This window comes from Portunus trituberculatus, chromosome 49 (genome assembly GCF_017591435.1).
Source record: "Portunus trituberculatus isolate SZX2019 chromosome 49, ASM1759143v1, whole genome shotgun sequence".
Classification (NCBI taxonomy): domain Eukaryota; kingdom Metazoa; phylum Arthropoda; class Malacostraca; order Decapoda; family Portunidae; genus Portunus; species Portunus trituberculatus.
In genome coordinates this window covers 9,081,764-9,102,068 of record NC_059303.1, presented here as the reverse complement: position 1 = coordinate 9,102,068, position 20,305 = coordinate 9,081,764, and the positions used below count along the sequence as shown (strand labels likewise).

Below are 20,305 nucleotides of genomic sequence, written 5' to 3'. Positions count from 1 at the left end.
TTTGTGAGCACGGGCCGGTGTAACCAATGTGTATTTAAGCGTGTGGCTGCGGGAATAAGCGGGTATATCGGGGTGGTGCGGGTGTTGGGCGGCGCTGGCTGGTAAGAGGTCCTGTCGATGGCTTTGATGGACGAGTCTCAAGGGAGGGAGTGCGAGGCGTCTTTCTCACCCAGCCTCCTCCTCCTCCTCCTCCTCCTCTTCCTCTCCCTGCCACGTTTTCCTAGTCGTCGTTCCTCCTCTCTCTCTCTCTCTCTCTCTCTCTCTCTCTCTCTCTCTCTCTCTCTCTCTCTCTCTCTCTCTCTCTCTCTCTCTCTCTCTCTCTCTCTCTCTCTCTCTCTCTCTCTCTCTCTCTCTCTCTCTCTCTCGCAATGTTCCGTTCCACCTGTCCTTTATCCACGTTTTTCTTTTTTTCTCCTTTCTACCTCCTCCTCCTTAGTGTATAATATGCAAGTATTGTATCATTTCAGTGTTATAACATCTCTATTTGATCAATGGGTGTGAAAAGTTGTATCATTTGAAAATATTGGAGACGTGATATCTTTGACGAGTATCTGAAACTATAGACGTATTGCATAGATAATAGATTTTTTTTATATCTGCCATTGCTGCCGACGGTAACTTCATCATCATCAGCAGCAGCAGCATCATTTCATCATCATCACCACCTTTAACATTCGACTTCATAGATTGCCAGGATTATTAGCTGTCAAGGTTTAGGAGTGACCTTTCCTCCTCCTCCTCCTCCTCCTCCTCCTCCTCCATATCTACCACACCATTGACCTTTGACCTGTTGATTAATGGCGCTGTGACCCCATTCCGACACACACACACACACACACACACACACACACACACACACACACACACACACACACACACACACACACACACACACACACGCCCGGTAGCTCAGTGGTTAGAGCGCTGGCTTCACAAGCCAGAGGACCGGGGTTCGATTCCCCGGCCGGATGGAGATATTTGGGTGTCTCCTTTCACGTGTACCCCCTGTTCACCTAGCAGTGAGTAGGTACGGGATGTAAATCGGAGTTGTGACCTTGTTGTCTCGGTGTGTGGTGTGTGCCTGGTCTCAGGCCTATCCGAAGATCGGAAGTAATGAGCTCTTGAGCTCGTTCCGTAGGGTAACGTCTGGCTGTCTCGTCAGAGACTGCAGCAGATCAAACAGTGAAGCACACACACACACACACACACACACACACACACACACACACACACACACACACACACTCTGAGGTGGAGCCATTCATCAGAGCTCACCTGTCCATTACCTGTGTTAAGGTGACAACCAACAAACCACGGAGGAAATATCAAGACACAATGGCGAAGATTTTTTTTTTCCTTTATCTTTTTTTTTGTGTGTGGGTTGGATGGTCTGGAGTTGAGGAATCACAAGTGTTGGATGAAGATGATGATAATGTGGAGGAGGAGGAAGAAGGAGGAGAAGAAGAAGAGAAATCTATTACTACCAAGGCTTTCAAGTGACGATCATTTTAATAACATCTAATCAAGGCAACGAGACACGAACACGTTTCTTTCCTATCAACTCGTCTTGTTCTTGCGCCTTCTCTTACGATGGAGCAACGAATCTACCCAATATGAGCATCAAGTAGACTATAATCATGTAAGGTTACATAAAAAAAAGTTTCATATCAGTTAGCGTATCTGTAGTAAAAAAAACACACACTCGCTTACTCTCTCCATAAATTAGTGTCTATATAGAAAAACACACGCACGCACGCACTAATCTTAAGACTCCCTCAATCCCCATATGTACATTTTCAGTATGTATATACTGCAATTTACTAATAAACCGTATTATTATTATTAACACACTCACACTCACGCTGTCTCTCTCTGTCTCTGTCTGTGTGTCTGTGTCTGTCTCTCTCTCTGTCTCTGTCTGTCTGTCTCGTCTGTCTGTGTCTGTCTCTCTCTCTCTCTCTCTGTCTGTCTGTCTGTCTCTGTCGCTCTCTTTGTCTGTCTTGTCTGTCTGTCTCTCTCTCTGTCTCTCTCTCTCTCTCTGCCTCTCATCTACCAGCCACTCAGCACAAATCATGGAGTCAAGTGGGAGCTAATCAGAAGCAGGGATGTGTTTGCCGCGGCCAGACTCTTGCAGCTTCTTTGACTCTGTATCTGTCGGTGTTAGGACGCGACGAGTGTTCTGGTGAGGCGGGAGTGACGTGTAGGGCCCTTCAGCCGCCACGCTCTTCTGTAAGGGAGTGTGGGGATGGAAGGAACGAGGCGGGTTAATACAGGGAGAGTGTTGGTGTAGGGCTGATGAAAGTTTGTGTAGGGATGATGAGGTACGTAAAGACAAGTTTGTATTGATTGGAATGCTTTTTGTAAGGGTTCTTTTTTTTTTTCTTTTGGAGGTTTGTGGGAAATTTTTCTTTTTTTCGGTTGTAACCTTTAGTGTCGTTGTGGAATTGTATAGTCAGTAGGGTTCATTTAGTGTTGGATTCGTTCTTAGATTCGTTCTGGTGTCTGGTCTTTAGTTTTGTTTTTTGGTCATTATTGTTGTACGCCCTTCACTACCACCACCACCACCCCACCACCACCACTACTACTACTACTATCACTACTACCACCACCACCACCATACTATCACCACCACTACTACTACCATCTTTACTACAACTATAAAATTTAACCTGACCTGACTTGACCTGCCCTAGCTTCCCGCCACCGCCATGATACCCAGGTTCTAGGTGGTTACACCAAAGATGCGCTTGGGTGGTGATATGTGCCCTAATATGGGTACCGCTGTAGATAAAATTGCCTGCGCCACTAATGGATGGAAACTGAACAGCGCTTCCCATACTCCTACATAAAAAAAAAGGAAAAATGCACCACCACCACCACCACTACTATTACTTACGTCACCACTACGGCCGTTTACTGTCACCACCAATATATGATGATGATGTAGATAGTGAATTCGGAAGGAAGGAAGCTAGCGGCTAGGAATGGAACAATGGGATTAGTCGGAGATAAAACAGAAGGTCAGCGTTGCAATGACGGTATTTTTCATCAGACATCTGTTTTCACTGCCGCTCATCACTCATGTTGATTTCTCCCCCTTTCCCTTCTCCCTTCCTCTCTCGCAACTTCCTCTTCCCTTTCCGTCTTTCCTCAGTTACTCTCCTTATGCTTAATTTTCTCCCCATTTCCCTGCTTCACTTTTCCTATCTCTTCTTCATGTGGATACCTCCCCTTTCCCTCCCTCCCTCCTTCCCTCCTTCACAACTTCTCCCCTTCCCTTCTCTCCTCAGTTACTCCCATTCTTTAGTTCCCTCCTCATTTCCTTGCTTCTCTCTCTCTCTCTCTCTCTCTCTCTCTCTCTCTCTCTCTCTCTCTCTCTCTCTCTCTCTCTCTCTCTCTCTCTCTCTCTCTCTCTCTCTCTCTCTCTCTCTCTCTCTCTCTCTCTCTCTCTCTCTCTCTCTCTCTCTCTCTCTCTCATCTGTTCTGCATGTTAATACCTCTTTCGCTTCCCTCCCTCCTCCTCCCCATCCTCACAACTTTCTCTCTCCTTCCCTTCTTTCCTTAGCTAGTCCCTTCCTTAATTATCTCCCATATCTCTGCTCCCTTTCTCTTATCTCTCCTTCATGTTGTTGTCTCTCTCCCTGCCTCAACTTCCTTTCCTCATTTTCCTGTTTCCCTCCCTCCTATCTCCCTTTCCTCCTCTTTCTTCATAATCTAGTCATTCCTATCTCTCCTTTCTTGTTAATTTTTATCTCCCTCCCTCTTATTCCTTTTCTTTCTCTATCCCTTTTCTTAACCTCCCTCACTTCTTTTCTCCTTCCTTCTTTTCTTCCTCTTTCTTCATACTTCACTCATTCCTATCTCTCCTTTTTTGTTCATTTTTTTTATCTCCTACCCTCTCTTATTCCCCTCCTCTCTATTTCCCTTCTCTTAACCTCCCTCAATATTTTCCTCCTTCTCTCTTTTCCTCCTCCTACTCCTCCTCCATTATGTACTTCTTAATACCTACTCTACAGTATATAATGCAGAAATGTTGTTTATCTGTCACAAGAACCACTAAAACAGCATTGAAAACCCGTGCCACTTCAAGTAAACTCTTTGAACTGTAGTGGCGATGCGGTGTAGGAGTGATGCAGAATAGAACCCGCTATCTGGTGCATCTGGCGGAGCGTCGATGCGTGGAGATGAGCGTCAGGCGTGGTGGAGAGGAAGATCCCGGTGAAGAACTGACCCCAGCTGTCACGACCCGGCCCGATCCATCATGCCGCCTGCTCCCTCCGTGACCTGCATGCCCTGACCTACCTGACCTGCTACAGCTCTCTCTCTCTCTCTCTCTCTCTCTCTCTCTCTCTCTCTCTCTCTCTCTCTCTCTCTCTCTCTCTCTCTCTCTCTCTCTCTCTCTCTCTCTCTCTCTCTCTCTCTCTCTCTCTCTCTCTCTCTCTCTCTCTCTCTCTCTCTCTCTCTCTCTCTCTCTCTCTCTCTCTCTCTCTCTCTCTCTCTCTCTCTCTCTCTCTCTCTCTCTCTCTTTTCACTACCTCAGCCCTTCCTTCTATAGCTTTCCCTAGTCTTCATTTGTCCTCACTTGTTCCTACTTTCTCTCCCTTTCTCCCCTGGCTCTTTTCATGTCCTCACCTTTATACATGTTTTCTCTGACCATCTTTACTTTCTTATTCCTCTTTCTTTTTTTTTCTTTTGATGGTTCCCTTTTTCTTGTCTTTACCCATCTTTTTTTTCTCTAGCTTTTATTCTTCATTCTCCTTATCCCAAAACTTTTTTTCTTTCATATATAGATAGATAGAAATAGATGTTAGTGGAGCACATTCTTTACATAGATAGGTAGATACGTATGCTAGTTTTCTGGGTCGGAGAGTTGTAAACATATATATTTAAAGAAACAATTCATATCACCTTTCATAATTTTTTTTTTTTTTTTTTCATTTTGCGACTAAGACCAACAAATTCATTATTGTGCAGCAATCGATGAAACTTACAACTCCGACCTTGTAACTCACTCAGTATGGCATCAAATTTTCAGTCCTTGTTACTTGCCCAAAAGAAATATGGTTCCATGCGATATATTGTTAGAAAAATGCACCAATCCACGGTAATCACTGCATAACAAGACAAAGTGATCTCAATTTCAACCCATCGTGCAGATTAGATAAACTCCGACACGTTATTAACCTCCTCAGTCACCATGACACATTTTCATATTTATTCTGCTTACTACTTGGTGATTTTATACACCTTCGAAAACTTGTGGTGATTGAAATAGTGAATACTCTGGCTATTAATCTTCTGACCTTCATAAATCCTTCCCAGTGTTAATAAAATGGTTTATTCACACCCAAAGCTCAAGATAAAAATGAGTCCCACTATTGAAGCGATTAATAGAAAGAAGGGAGTGATGGGCGTGGTGATTGAATTAGTGAAAACTCTGGCCATTAATCTTCTGACCTTCATAAATCCTTCCCAGTGTAAATAAAATGGTCTAATCACACTCAAAACTCAAGGTAAAAATGCGTCCCAGTACTAAAAAGATTAAGAGACCTTATAAACCCTTCCCAGTGTAAGAAAATGGTCTTATCACACTCAAAACTCAAGATAAAAATGCGTCCCAGTACTGAAGAAATTAATAGACCCTTCCCACCAATGTAAATAAAATGGTCTTATCACACCCAAAACTCAGGATAAAAATGCGTCCCAGTACTAGAGGTTAATAGGAAGAAGCCAGTGGTGGGCGTTGATTCCCGCACAGCACACCGCGGGCCAGCCAAGGCGTCTCCCTGGTGTGTCACGGAGCATCCTCGTGTTTACCAAATCCCCGCCAAACTAAATAAAGGTCGCGATGGATGTGGTGTAGGCGATACTCTGCTGACCTTTGTAGTGACCTGGTGCAAACGGCCCACGGTAACCAGACTAGACTCAATGCAGGAGACGTTCACCCATAACCTGTCCCGTGAGCTGATTGGTGAGGGGCGTGCGGCTGGACCAACCAGGGGCGGGGCCTTGACTACCACTCCTTCTCATTGGTTGCCGCTGCTCCCCACGATGCGCAGCTATTGGCGGGTTGTAATCTCCTACTCATACCTTAAACAAGATGGTGGATTGGTGGATGCAGAAAGAGACTTCAGTATTCATGGCACCGACTGACTGTGTATACATGACCTTCAGTGTACAGAGCGACGCTGTGCACATAAAAAAAAAAGCAAAGGAAAAAATATCTTGTCGAAAATGTAATCTCTGACGCCCATCTTGCTCCCATCACGCCCAGACGCCCATGCTCTCTCCCCTCCCCCTCCCACTGCCTTCCTCCCTCACCTGTCACCTGTTCCGTCCCTCCTCCCTACCCCTTCCTTCCCTTCCCTCATCCCTGCCCCTTCCTTCCCTTCTCTCCCTCCCGTCAGCAGCATCACTCACGCCTGTCAATCATTCCACGTCAGTTTGTTGTTGTTACCGTGGTTGTTGTGTGGCAGTGTAGTAGTAGTACCTTCAGTGGAGAGAACTAAAGGTGATTTGATGATGAGTGTTATTGTTATTATATATCGTTTTATGATTTATTATTATTGTTATTGCTGTTATTATTATTATTATTTTTATTTTTATTTTTATCATTATCATTATTTTTATTTTATCTATTATTATATTATTATTTTATTAATTTTATTACTATTATTATTATTACTGTTATTATTTTATTGTTTTATTATTTTATTATTTTATTATTATTATTACCTATTATTTTTATTATCATTGTCATCATCAGTAGCAGGAGCAAAAGTAGATAACTAGTAGTAATATTAGTACGGATGGTGGTCATAGTAGTAGCAGTAGTAATAATAGTAGTAACAAAAATAGTAGTAATATTAATAACAGTAGCAGTTGCAGTAGTACTTGTAATAACAAAAACATTAGTGGAAGTAGTAGTAGTAGTGGTAGTGGCAGTAACAATACCAGCAGCAGCAGCAGGTGGTGGTGGTGGTGGTGGTAGTGGTAGCAGCAGAAGCAGCCACTTCACAATCCTCACAAATATAGTGTACTAATGGAAGTGTCAATAATAAGTGTTTAGTGACAATACAGTGGGGAATTTATTTATCCATTCTATATTTTCTAGTTGTGATGGTGGTGGCAGTACAGACAATGTGGGAGGAGTGGCGGCAGTGTGTACTTGTGAGGAACAGCTTCACTGCAGTCCACATTTTTTGACATGAGTAATTAGATAAAAAAAAAGTTAAAATTGATAGTGACGCAAATATTTTAAGTGGACTGGTGTGTGAATAGAATAGATTTTATTTTATAGAATAGAATACAGAGAGAGAGAGAGAGAGAGAGAGGGGGATTGCAATTGCATTTTTTTTTTTTTTTTTTTTGCTTCGTTTCTTAATACCGACCTTTTAAAATTTTCATATACTTGATAACCGTACAAGATCATTATTGTACTCCAACACATGTGAGTGTAACCTCAGTTCAGTCTTTATCCACAACTGCATGACCAGGATGTCCTGTCTGGTAGTCTACACACTTCTCTCCTTCACATTTACTTATTGCTTATTTACTGAGGCCTCAGTCACATACATTTCGCTTGGTCCACGAATATCCTCTCTCCCTGATATGGTGTTACTTTTTATCTCATTTGCTATGGAACTTTAATAATTCATTTGTTTTCCCAGTTTTCCATATATCTCCCTTTCACCTGTCAAATGTGTCTGAGTTTATCTATCAGAAAATGGATAAGAATAAACTGAATGACTCACACCATGGTACTAGTATTTGGGAGCATACAAAATATTCATGTTTCATAGAACATGTACTACTACTAAAGTACAATTCATTACAAGTTTGGCGTGTGCTGTACTGCATGATAATTTGGAACTTGTGTGAAGGCTGTAGAACATCGATGTGAGAAGCTGTGGTCAACAATAGTTTCAATACAGAACTTGATCTAGCTGAAGATTCACTTCTCTTCTCCAAATCCTGCAGTGTATAGTGAAGCAAATATGGCATCACATTCATCCTGATATTCTTCCTTATGAATAATAAAATGTTCATGTATTTCTCATATTTTCAGTGTAATAATAAAATGTTCATGTATTTCTCATATTTTCAGAGTGTACAATCAAATAATAGTCTTCTGGCATGGTAGAAGAGTACATCCATGAGAGACAGGGCTCACATGTGCGAGAGATATTTCTGCATGCAGAAGTAAGCAACAAATTGTGATAATTGATTTCAAATGAATAAGACAAGAAAATACAAACTGCATAGCTCAGCATTTATTTGGTGCCATCAAAATATATTTCAAGGTATGCCTGCATTATGAATGATTATCATAAATAAAAAAAAAAATAATAATAATAATAAAATCAAAATACTATTATTTTCAACAAAATCAAAATACTAATTATATTATCACTATAGAAGCACCAGATTCCCATCTCAATAAATATAAATAACTAATATTATATATTGATATAATAAATATCTTTATCGCCACGTAAGTTGCCACTTTTAAACAAGAAACTGATATAAACAACTTTCAATAATTCATAAATACACATCTATCACTTATTCAAGCATTATACCAATCCAGGAACAGTATTGTACACGACATCACGATGAGGAAGAACATGATCCACACCCTGAACCCTGCGTCCTTCCTCATTGCCTCTCGGACCTGTCAGAGAAGACGCATTTAGTTCTTGTCATAAGCTGCGCCAATGGTGAGTAAGAATAGAGCAAGAAATATTAAGCCAAGATAATAACCAAAGCTATGGATGTTGTAGATGGATGTTGATTTAGATGGGTAAGGAAGTAGACTGTGGAGTTTGGGAGACAAAAAACTGGCAACAGATTGAATACAACCATCTGGGGATATGGATGAGTGTGAATGGTTGTGTGAAAGCAAAGAATGAAAAGATGAGCATGCAGAGATGAATGCAAATAAGTACGATGAGCTGTAAGAAGTTTGGAAGAATGTGGCTGTTCTGAGCATTATGTACAATAAGATGTGATTGCATGAAAAGATAATAATAGAGTAGCTAGAAATATACTAATGCACCCAAGTATGCAGCAATAGAGGGGAGGAGACACATGGGATGGAGTACTAGACATATAAAGGCAAGGCTAGACATATAAAGATGCAAGGCTAGGCTAGTGAATGCAAGAACAGTGAGGTGTTTCTGTGAGTAGAAGGTGGGGGGAGAAACGTAGTAAAGTGGCTTGGAAAATAGTTGGGTGTTTCAGCAGTTTGAGGGAAGGCCTATTGAGTGACTGGAATATAATTGTTATAGATGGAGAAAGTTCAGAATGTGATTTAAAATAAGGGAAGAGTGAAATAGAGTAGTGAATGGAAGAATAAGATGGAATGGAACAGAAGAGTAATTTGGTGTGATAGAGAGAAAATCCTGGGTGGTGAGCAAGATAGGGTAGAGTCTATGGATGTCAGAAGTTACAGATGGTCTGAGTCCTGCACCAGTCCTGCACCAAAGTGTGCCAGATGTGTGGGCATGGGAGAGGATGAGATGGTGGAGCATGTGATGCTGGAATGTGTGAAGTATAAGAAAGATGATTGATGCAAGTGAATGAAAGGATAATTAAAGTTGTAAAGGAGTGCCTGGACAATGTAGTGTGCTTGATGTAAGAATTTGTGATGTGAAAGATGGTGTCTGTTCTTTGTTTCCCTACAGTAGTGATCTACACAAAGACCTGGCGAAGGAGCAATCTGGAGTCACCTGAACATTAAGATCAAGATCAAGGACTAATTACTCCTGCACACACAAGAATACTGGGTGAACGAATGAAGTCATAGTAAAATACGAATGAGATGGAGTTTGAAAATCTGAATGTTATACCTTGGGTGAAGGGCAAGCAACTTGGAATGCATGAATCACTACTAATTGACTACATGTTGGTAATGGAAGAATACATGAAAATGTTGACACCAGAGCTAAATACAGACTAGGAGATATACAAACAGACTGGGTGAAGAGTGAGAGAGTTAGGTAAGGATGTGTATATTATTATTACCAACCCTTTTCAGCCTCTAAACAGGAGTTAGCAGCTAGATTGAGAAGAATGAATGCAGGAGTAACTGTGGTGAATGACAAGATATGTGTACTTCTTCATGCAGATGATGTAGTGGTCATGAGTGACAACAGATGAGCAGCAAAGTTTTTTGTTGGATGTTTTGGATGGATATGGAAGACACTTTGGAGTTTAGTTAGTAATGAGAAGAAAAGTAAGGTAATAATGATAAATAGGTCAGAGGATGAAAGTAATGTAGTGTGGAGAATTGGAGAAAATGAGTTGAAAGCAGGCACAAGAATATAAATGCTGGGAATGTGGGTGAGTCTGAATGGATGTGAAAAGGCAAAGAATGAAAAAGATAAGCAAGCTTGTTGAACCAGTGGGTAGGGCAACTGGGAAGTGCAGCTAGAATGAGAGCAACTAAACATGATGTACTGAGAGAAGTGTGTTAGTGTGTGGCTGTGCCCAGTATATTGCGTGGTATGGATATTACATGGAACAGAGGTGAAATTATCAAGTTACCAGTGGGGCACAACAGAGTAGCTACAATGGCACTGAACACACCAAAGTCCACAGCAATAGAAGCTTTGACAGGTGATGTGGGATGAAGCATTTACAGAGAAAGACTAATAAAAGCAACACTCTGGTACAAGATTAGGTTGAAGAGAATGGATGATGGAAAAATAGCAACAAGGGTATATCTGTGGTATGAAAGTGGAAGCAAATGGAGGAAGAGGTGCATGTGAATGACAGGAGTGGATTACAATTTGTATATGGGGGATGAGAATGGCTAGGAAGAATCAAATCCCACTCTGCCTTCTCTTGTCTATCCATTTTGATTTCCCCCCAGCTATTCTCATCCCCATATATAACTTGTAATCCACTCCAGTCAGTCATTCTCATGCATCTCTTCTATTTGCTTCTATTTTCATTCCACAGGTACATCTTTCTCGCTCTTTTTTTCACCATCCATTCTCTCCAACCCAATCCTGTACCAAGTGTTGCTTTTATTAGTCTTTCCCTAAAAGTGCTCCATCCCGCATCACCTTTTCAAGCTTCTCTGCTGTGTACCTTGGTGTGTTTAGTGCCATTGTAAACTATTTTGCCTCTGCTAATTTATCAATTTCACTTTATTCCATGCAATCACATCCATACCACACATTACACTGGGCATGGCCACACTCTTCCACACTCCTCTTGATAAATTATATTTACTTGCTCTCATTCTAGCTGCACTCCCCATTTACCTACCCATTGGTTCACCAAGCTTATCTTTTAATTTTTTTTGCATTTTCACATCCAGTAAGACTCATCCACATCCCCAAGTACTTATATTCTTGCACCTATTTCAACTATTTCTTTCTAATTCTCGACACTACATTACTTTTATCCTCTAACCTATTCTCTATCATTACCTTACTTTTCTCATTACAAATCAAACTCCAGTCTCTTCCATATCCATCCAGAACATCCAACAAACTTTGCTGCTCATTTGTTGTCACTCATGACCACTGCATCATTCTTCTCAATCTGGTTGCTAACTCCTCTGTCTAGAGGCTGAAAAGAATTGGTGACAATATGCATCCTTGCCTAACTCCTCTCTCACTTTTCACCCAGTCCGTGTATATCTCCTGGTCTGTATTTAGCTCTGGTGTCAAAATTATAAATATAATTTACCTCCATCCTTTCTTTTCCTCTCAATCATTTCATTCACCACAAACACCCTCAACTTCTCATTCAACACCGTACTAAACACTTTATATATAGGCTGATTACATTATTTACTACAGTAGGTAGTTCAACTCATTCTTCTTACTCTTGTATCCCTACATTCATTTTGCATCCTTGGTTCTCTCCTAACCTAACCTAACCTAACCACACCTAATTAAATACCTCAGTCATCCTGTCAATCACAACCTTCCCACCATTTTTATACATACCATATGGTATCCTATTTGGCCCTACAAGCTTCCCATTCTCCTGACTTTAAACACATCTCTGGACCACCACCTTGCTGATTCTCATTCACTTCATCTGCATTTTTCCCTCTCCAGTGTCAAACCTCCTTCTCTCACACCAAAATCCTCACCTCCACCACCAACTTCTTCCCAGAACTGTCTGACTGCCTCCCTGATTCCTTCTTTCCTCTGTTACAACTTCACCATTCACTTTCAGACTCTCCAAACCAATATTTCCTGAGATATTCCCACCTCTCATGAACTTGTACCATTCAGGGCCACCTTCCATGCCTTTCTCTCTCTTAATTACTCAAACGCACTCCTTTCACACACTAGCCTAAACTATCTTTTGCCTTGTAAGTTTGTTGTTTCACATATGCAGCCCATGCATTCTGGTACTCATTCTCTGCCTCATTGCTTTCATTTTTTTTTTCCTTGACCATCTGCACTGTTTACTCATTCTCTTTCATTCCTTCTTGGTCTCTCTTATTTCATGCTTCCACCATGGTTTATTTTACATGCTCTCTTCTGCCACTCACAGAAATCCTATGTGATTCTCAGCAGCACTCTGCACACTCTCAACCAGTCTCATTCAGGTGCTCCACATCATACACACTTAAATCATCACCCCACCTCTCACTCAGATCTTCTTGGAAGTTCTCCTTACCTACATCGCTCAGTCTTCACCTCTTTTTACCTGCCACTCTCACTTCACTCCCATCCTGCATCAGGCACTCCATAACCACCATATTGTGGTCAGACATAATATCCACCATACCATCTTCATTAACTAACTTTTAAGGCAAGGAATTAATTACAAATTATTCAATTTTTAAGGCAGCTGTCCTCGTATGCTTCTTGGTGAATAAGAATTCTACCAATAACTATGGACTAGTAGTTATAAAATAATGTTAAATTAGAGGCATGGATGCATAAAAAATACTGTTAAATTGGCATGGATGCACTTTTTAAGTGTTCACAAGAGTAGACAACAAGCACAGCCAGAAGACCAAGATGTAATGTCTCGCAAAAATAAAATGAACATCATTTAAATGATAAATAAGAATTATTTTATTACTTTCCTTGCTTCTCCTTCCCTCTAATTTATGCCAACATGATGCTCTGTAGCTAGTGCTCTTCTACACTAGAGTATCATCTATCTACACATTATATACAGAAAATCACCACACCACTGACTCTTGGAGTATTAACTGGCAACCTTCTACACAGTCCGCACTAATAGTAGAGAGGGCATGGTCTGTCCATCTAGTCTTGCCAGGCAAAGGCTAATTGTGCTACAATTTTACTTCCTTCTACTTTCTTAACTTGCCCAAATTGACTACAAGCAAGAAGGTATTTACATTAATTACACAAGGCTGGCCATGATCTCCCATTTATTTCCACTCAAACAGGAGTCAGGCTGAGGACAACACAGTGGATGATGCAGCATTCCAAGGATGCTAGTGAGGCTGCTATACTAACCCCACTTCCCAAGTCTGGCAGGCTTCCTCAGGCCACTGAGAACCTGTGCACTCATTTTCAGACAGGCTCTGTAAGAGCTTGCCAGCCTTGTGAAGTGGGGTAAGTGCAGCAGCCAACCACTGTGTTTTTCTCAGCCTAACTCCTGTTTGAGTGGAAATAAATGGGAGATCATGGCCAGCCTTGTGTAATGTAAATGCCTCATGTTTCCTCTTACTTGTAGTCATTTTTGGCAAGTTGAAAGGGTGGAAGTAAATAAATTAGTTGAGCAGTTAGCCCATCAAACACACCAGACGGACAGACCACATGCTCTCTACATCAGCTGAACAGCTAAGCGAGACTCACATCTGTTCCAGTTAGTGTTACAAAAAAGCATCCGCACATCTTGCCTTCTCAGGAAAGTAATTACAAGCATCCTCAATTTGCTGTGAAAAGAAATGACATGGGCCTCGTGGTGTTAAGACTTTCTGCACATTCTGTATAGATACACGAGTATATGAGAAATGTGTGGTTGTAGTTGTTCAGGTTTACAGGATACAAACAAAATACATTTCTAGACTTACTTGTTCATTGCCTGACTTAACATTTTCTGTTGCTGCTATTATTGTCTCCTGTATCTTGTCAATCTGAGTTGTCTGAAGGTCAACATTTTCTGAGAGAAGATCTTGCATTTGGCCCAGTTCCACAACCTGTGGTCAAAATGTTGTAACTTATAAAAAGCTTGAAAACTGAAGCAAACAAAATCCATAGTAAATATATGTAACTTCAATAGTAAATTACTGGTGTGTTCATGGAAGTAGCAAGTCATCATGGCTCACCAGATTTCAAGTAACAAAGCAAGCTGAAAATTTTACAACTTATAAGACACTGAGTAAGTAAAGTAACTACTATTGCATAACAGCAGCACTGCACAGATTGTCTGACATTTGTAAAGAAACACCTTAGGGTTGGAATTCAGTGTGTGTGATATGTGAGGCATTGATTCTTTTGTCCTACTCAGTCCCATCAACTATGTGGACTTAATCAACCATGTATAGAGAGCTATTATATAAATATCCAATACATGAATTCAATAAATAACAAACCAATGATACAAGGTAAGTAACTTAGTGACTATTTACTTCAAACAACAGCAAAAATCTAAGGTGAGAAAAATTACAAAGTTTAAATAAATAGAATGCATGCCTTCTGCACCCTTCCGGAAACTAACACATCCGGGCTAAGTGGTGATGCACAATCAATCAAATACTCAGTGACATATTTGTGAACCCTAAATGAAAACTGTTTTGCTCTCCTGTCCTTATATTCTCCCACCATGAACTATAGCTACATTGCTGAGAGTTATACACATTTCACATGCTCAATCCATATGAAACATGTTTTCTGTATGCTGTTTTTTCATTCAGGCAACTGACTCCTACGTCTTTCACTTTCAAAATGACAGAATTCCAAAGACTAAGTTAGGAGATGCATGTAAGGCAAAGTGGGAAAGAGGTTTAACTCAGCATTGAGAGTGACCTGTGTTCTGGACAGCTGCCTCAGCGAATGGGTCAAAGTAATGTTCCAGCCTCCCTCCATCAAAATTTATCTGCATTTGTTTCCTAAATTCATGTTCCATATCTTGCTTCCATTCCACTCCTCCTCCATCTTTCCTTCCTTCTCTATCTTCCTTTTGATATGAAACATGCCTTTGTTTACCAACACACTTTAGTGACAAACCTCACTATAAATGTATTTTCATCAGACTCACTTAAAATAGTATCATCTGTGTGTCTAATGTCACTAGCACTACAAAACACTATTGATGTGTTCAGTAATACCAGTATAAGAAGGCTGCCTTACATCATTGTCAATGAGGACCTGGTATTCAAAACAGTTACCATCACCATCTTCAGTATAAAAAATTGAGCTCTCACCTGACACTACCTTCATACTATTCCTGCCAAGGCTAGAGGACTTACATGTGACACACACCACTTGTATAGCACTAGACTGTTCTGTCACATGTAACACCCACATCTTAGGGTGTTAGATACAATCTTAAATTGTAATTGTAAGGCAGGAGTGAACATGGTTAAGACATAAGAAAAGGTCTAGTGGGAAAAAAGAAAAAAAAATGGATAGAGTTCTGAAGATCAAAGGACTTGGCTAAAATCAAGACACAAAGAAACAGCACTATTCAGCAAAATGCAGACAAACTACGTCTGGGCAAAACAGAGAGAACGTCAGTGTGATGAGAAATGTCTCCTAACAAGAATGAACTTTTAAGATACTCAATGTTCCAATGATCTCTCATGGCACACAATCTCATGAAATCTAAAGACTAGAACTGACCATTAGATTTTCAAAATCCTACCTGTCTGGTGATCTGCCGCACTTCCTCGTGGTTTGACTGGAGCTCTTTGTACAGGTGAGTATTCTCCTCTTCAAGCATCTGCCTCTCCTCTGCACTGAGCTCTTCAAGCATCTTCTCCACTTCCTCTTCCAAATATGACGTTTGTTTTTTCTCCACATCTGATGTTCCACTACTACTTCTACCTCTGGCTTCTTTGTCATCCCTGTCTTGATTTCCATCTTGGCTTGAATGATCCGCATCAGGACTTTCAGGCCAATCACTCCATTCTGTGTATTCAAGAATATCTTATCACTGTGTCCTTTGTAAGGTTCAACAAAATAAGATGAAAGTCTAAGCACTTCAGAACATTTCTTTGAAAGCATACATAATAAAAAGTGATAATAAAAAATAAAAACAAAGATGTAGTACTTGACTGGATACATTAAGTACCGTATTTTACGGCTTGCAAGACGCTGCATCTTGGAAGACACATCCTAATATTTGAAAGAAATTTCTAAGAAAAAAAAGTCATTCTCATACAAGAACACTTTCATCATATACCCGACCACTGAACACAAAAACATCAGAAGCAAGGAGTCTGCAAGACACTATTGTTTCACAACTCGTTACAAATTTGCTGGAGCACTCACCACAAATTTAAAACTATTATAAATAAAATTACCATAAGTAAATACGTATACGCAGTGTTTACACTGCGGAATCACTCGTCTGATCACCGAAACTGAATGTGTCAGTGCTGCAGTTCGTATTTATTTTATTTTGCAATCGTCCTTCATAGGCTTTATCAATGTGAATACAATTCACAAGTGGAGATTTGACTCTTGCTTGAACGAGTAAGCCATTTGGATGTTCTATTAATAAAGGTATAAAGGCACCTGGCACGTGAATGCATTCGTGTGCAAGTATGTGTGTGTTGCTGAGACGAAGGAGCGGCCTGTTTTCTCCACACGCTGAGTAGGCTGCAGGAAGGATTATGGTATTGGAAATAATTGTAACACATAAGTACTGAGTTTACATAATATAAAAGGCTGAATTAAATAGTACTTCAGCAAACATCATAATGTAATGACAACATACAAATCCAGGTCGTTATCGGTCAAGTGTCCAAGCTCACTTGAGGTTGGGTGTTGCCTTACCATGCAACATTTGTCTTGGAAGACCCACTAGTATTTTTCAGGGTATTTTTTAGAAAAAAAAGTGCATCTTGTAAGCCGTAAAATACGGTAAATGTTTGCCTAGAAAGACAAACATTCACAAAAAATAGAGTAAATAAAGTGATACGGGAAAAAAAAGTTAGCAGTGTTTCCACCATGATTAAGTGTAAAGGTTATAAAATAATATTGATGATATTGATAATATTGATTTCCAATCCACTGACAACTGGCTGACAGAAACTCCGATAAAGTCTTTCAATTGTAATAATATGAAAGTCTTTTATTTGTAATAATATGAGAAATATATCAGATTTACTGTAAAGCGACATTATCAATTTTAAAGATGCATGAAAAGAACGTAAATCAAGCATCTAAAGATTGAAATTAAAATTTCAGATTACAAGGTTGTTACAAAGTTAAAGGCAGCACTACTGTTACTGTATACATACTTCACACACACACATAACAATACAGGGACTTTGGGAGGATATATGGAGGGAAGGAGGAATGTCTAAAAGGTGAGAGAGAGAGAGAGAGAGAGAGAGAGAGAGAGAGAGAGAGAGAGAGAGAGAGAGAGAGAGAGAGAGAGAGAGAGAGAGAGAGAGAGAGAGAGAGAGAGAGAGAGAGACTAAAATTTCAAAGGAATTCAAACAAAATCAATAAAAATAATGCTATGTGACAAAAATAGTCAACAGTATTCCACAAAAGTATGATATTCTCACCTGCTTCTCTCTCTCTCTTGCTAGAGTACCAGAAATACATACTTTCTTTTTTTCCCAGCAAGATCTAATAGCACTAATTCTGATCTGGATCAGTTCAGGGGAAGCTGTGAACTTACCATCAAAGTAAGTTGTGAACTCACTGAACATTTCCCTTTGTGTCTCACAACTCAAGGGGGCAGTCACAGCCTGCCCTGTAAAGACAATTCTCCTCCTTCACATAAAACTACATGCGCTTACTATACACAAACACCCTTCACATATAATAAAAAAAATGACAACTTTAACACCAGCTATGGAGTCCCTTTATGGGAAGAGGAACATAAATGTCCTCAAGTCAGACTGCTCTCTTGGTATCGACCTTAAATGTCTTGACACCTTCCACAACTTTCTCTGCATTACCTTCTGCAACTGAATATCCTCGGTCTGTCCTTTACTCATAATCTAAACTAGAAACTTCGTATCTCATCTCATGCTAAAACAGCTTCTATGAAATTAGGCATTCTGAGGTGTCTCCACCAGTTTTTCTCATCCTCCCAACTACTAACTCTGTACAAGGGCCTTATCTGCCCATGTATGGAGTACTCTTCACATGTATGGGGAAGGCTCCACTTACACAGTTGTATTAAATATGGTGGTATACAAAGCTTTCTGTCTTATTAACTCCTCTCCTCTGACTGACTGTCTTCAGCCTCTTTCTCAATGCTGGAAAGTTGCATCTCTTGCTATCGTCTATTGCTATTTTCAAGCTAACTGTTCTTCTTATCTTGCTAACTGCATGCCTCCCTTCCTCCTGCAGCCTTGCTGCACAAGGCTTTCTTTTTCCTCTCACCATTATTCTGTCTAACTGTAATGCAAGAGTTAACCAGCACTCTCAATCATTGATACCATTCTCTGGTAAAATCTGGAACTCTACCTGCTTCTGTATATAAGACTTCCTATGAGGACTTCATTTAAGAGGAAGGTTTCAAGACACTTATCCCTATTTGACTCTCTTGGACCTACAAGGGGACTGGTAAAAAAGTGGGTCTTTTTTTTTCATTTTATGTTGCCCTTGGCCAGCTTTCCCCTCTTACATAAGAAAAAAATATTTATAGTTAGAAATTTTGAAGGAGTACAAGAGTGATGAGCAAGTTACCTTCCCTGACACATTAATTACACATTGGTGAGTGTTATGTAAGTTTTATAGGTTTAATTAATAATGAATTTGTTCTGTATGTTGCTTGACCAACAGTTGTATAACAAACATTTTTGTTGTGTTTGGCATCATAGGTTTTAACTTGAAAACTTGTCTTTGACAAGAATCATGGAACCTATACCTTTCTTTCCCATTAGTTATGTGTTTCAAATCAAATAAAGCCTAACAGCTAGTATCACTGGGACCTTTCTGTGTTAGAGAGCAATTACAAACAGAAGTATAGTTACCAGACTGGGATGTCTCCAAGGCACTCTGACTAGATTCTTGGCTCTCCCGCAGCGCTGTGTTAGGTGTTCTCTGGATTCCATCGGCAATGCTACTGCTTTGCTTCTTGGAGCCAGCAGGTCGCTGCAGTCGATACAGATTGTCCTGCAATAAAATAGATCTATGTACAATAAAAAATCACTATTCTTATGTGATGGTAATACTTATCTTGAGTTCAAGTTTTATTTACTGATGACAAAGAAATCTATATAAGCTTAGCAGACTCCATTCCACAATCATGCAAAAAGGCATTTCTCTACAAATCAGAGGCTGATCATGCCATATATATAAAGTAACTCATCTTTGTTTCTCCAAACTAGATTATTTGCAAAAAACTAGTATTGTACTGTACTGTATATTTCATGCCCTCCAATTCTTCAACTTCTAATTCAATACACAAAATCTTGCATGTTATTGAGCTCAGCACAGTATAACCTAAAATGTTCCAACATCCCTTCATTCTTATACTATCTATTTACTTTCCCTTTTTCAAATAAAATCATATACAGAATTACTATCTACATTCTTAGCTTCTACTCTGAAAATCACCCATTTATATCAACTACAAAATGTTCCCTGAGTATCACATGAAAAACTTAGGCTTACATGAGACTGCATTTACTTTTTCTTTAAAGTGAAGGTTTGCAATGACACACTCTTTTAAGTCACATCCATGTCAAATTCTTTAGTTCCTCATTCACATTAGTTTTGATAAAAGACAAGCTTTGCAACACTACCAAGAATAAGACTGAAAACAATGATTCAATGAAATGAATATCTATGACATTTGTTGCTTCACTCATGATTTATACACTGGCATACCTTCTCCTTTTGTTTCTTTTTCCTAAGTTCTTTCATGTGTTTAAAAGTTGAGTTAATCTCTTGGAAGTTCATTCTAAGTATTGTCATAATGTTCTGCTGACACTCCTGAGCATCCTTTGAGCCTAGCTGCTCCCCCTGCAGGTCAGTGTTGAGTGTGCGGATATTGTCGTCTATAATGCGTAGATTAGTCTTCACCACCTGAAACAAGCACAAGAGTAATAAAAGTCCACTCCAGATGAAGCATAACAAATTGTTTATTCTATGTCACTCAAAAGTGTTGCTGGATGGAGTTTTAGCATGGGCATTTTTTCAACTTGTCACAGGCATCA

General features: G+C 39.9%; 1 protein-coding gene and 1 long non-coding RNA gene across 4 annotated transcripts in view; one reads left to right on the top strand and one right to left on the bottom strand.

Annotated features, from left to right (window-relative positions):
- Positions 1-8,103: 8,103 nt before the first annotated feature.
- Positions 8,104-13,072, top strand: LOC123499147. 3 transcript variants are annotated; one of them, XR_006672891.1, is made up of 3 exons: positions 8,104-8,202; positions 8,591-8,720; positions 9,687-13,072. It is a non-coding gene; the product is annotated as an uncharacterized LOC123499147 (long non-coding RNA). The 3 variants fall into 3 exon arrangements; XR_006672890.1 differs by having other exon boundaries at positions 8,165-8,303; positions 9,690-13,072; XR_006672889.1 differs by having other exon boundaries at positions 8,165-8,303.
- LOC123499143 (syntaxin-18-like) overlaps positions 8,259-20,305 on the bottom strand; it is a 65,854-nt gene continuing 53,807 nt past the window's right edge. Inside the window, exons 5-9 of the mRNA XM_045246806.1 lie at positions 19,977-20,174; positions 19,118-19,259; positions 15,820-16,085; positions 14,027-14,152; positions 8,259-8,674 (exon numbers count right to left, since the gene is read on the bottom strand). Coding sequence (XP_045102741.1) covers positions 8,570-8,674; positions 14,027-14,152; positions 15,820-16,085; positions 19,118-19,259; positions 19,977-20,174 — 837 coding nt within the window. The 3' untranslated portion in view covers positions 8,259-8,569. The remainder of the gene's footprint in view (positions 8,675-14,026; positions 14,153-15,819; positions 16,086-19,117; positions 19,260-19,976; positions 20,175-20,305) is intronic.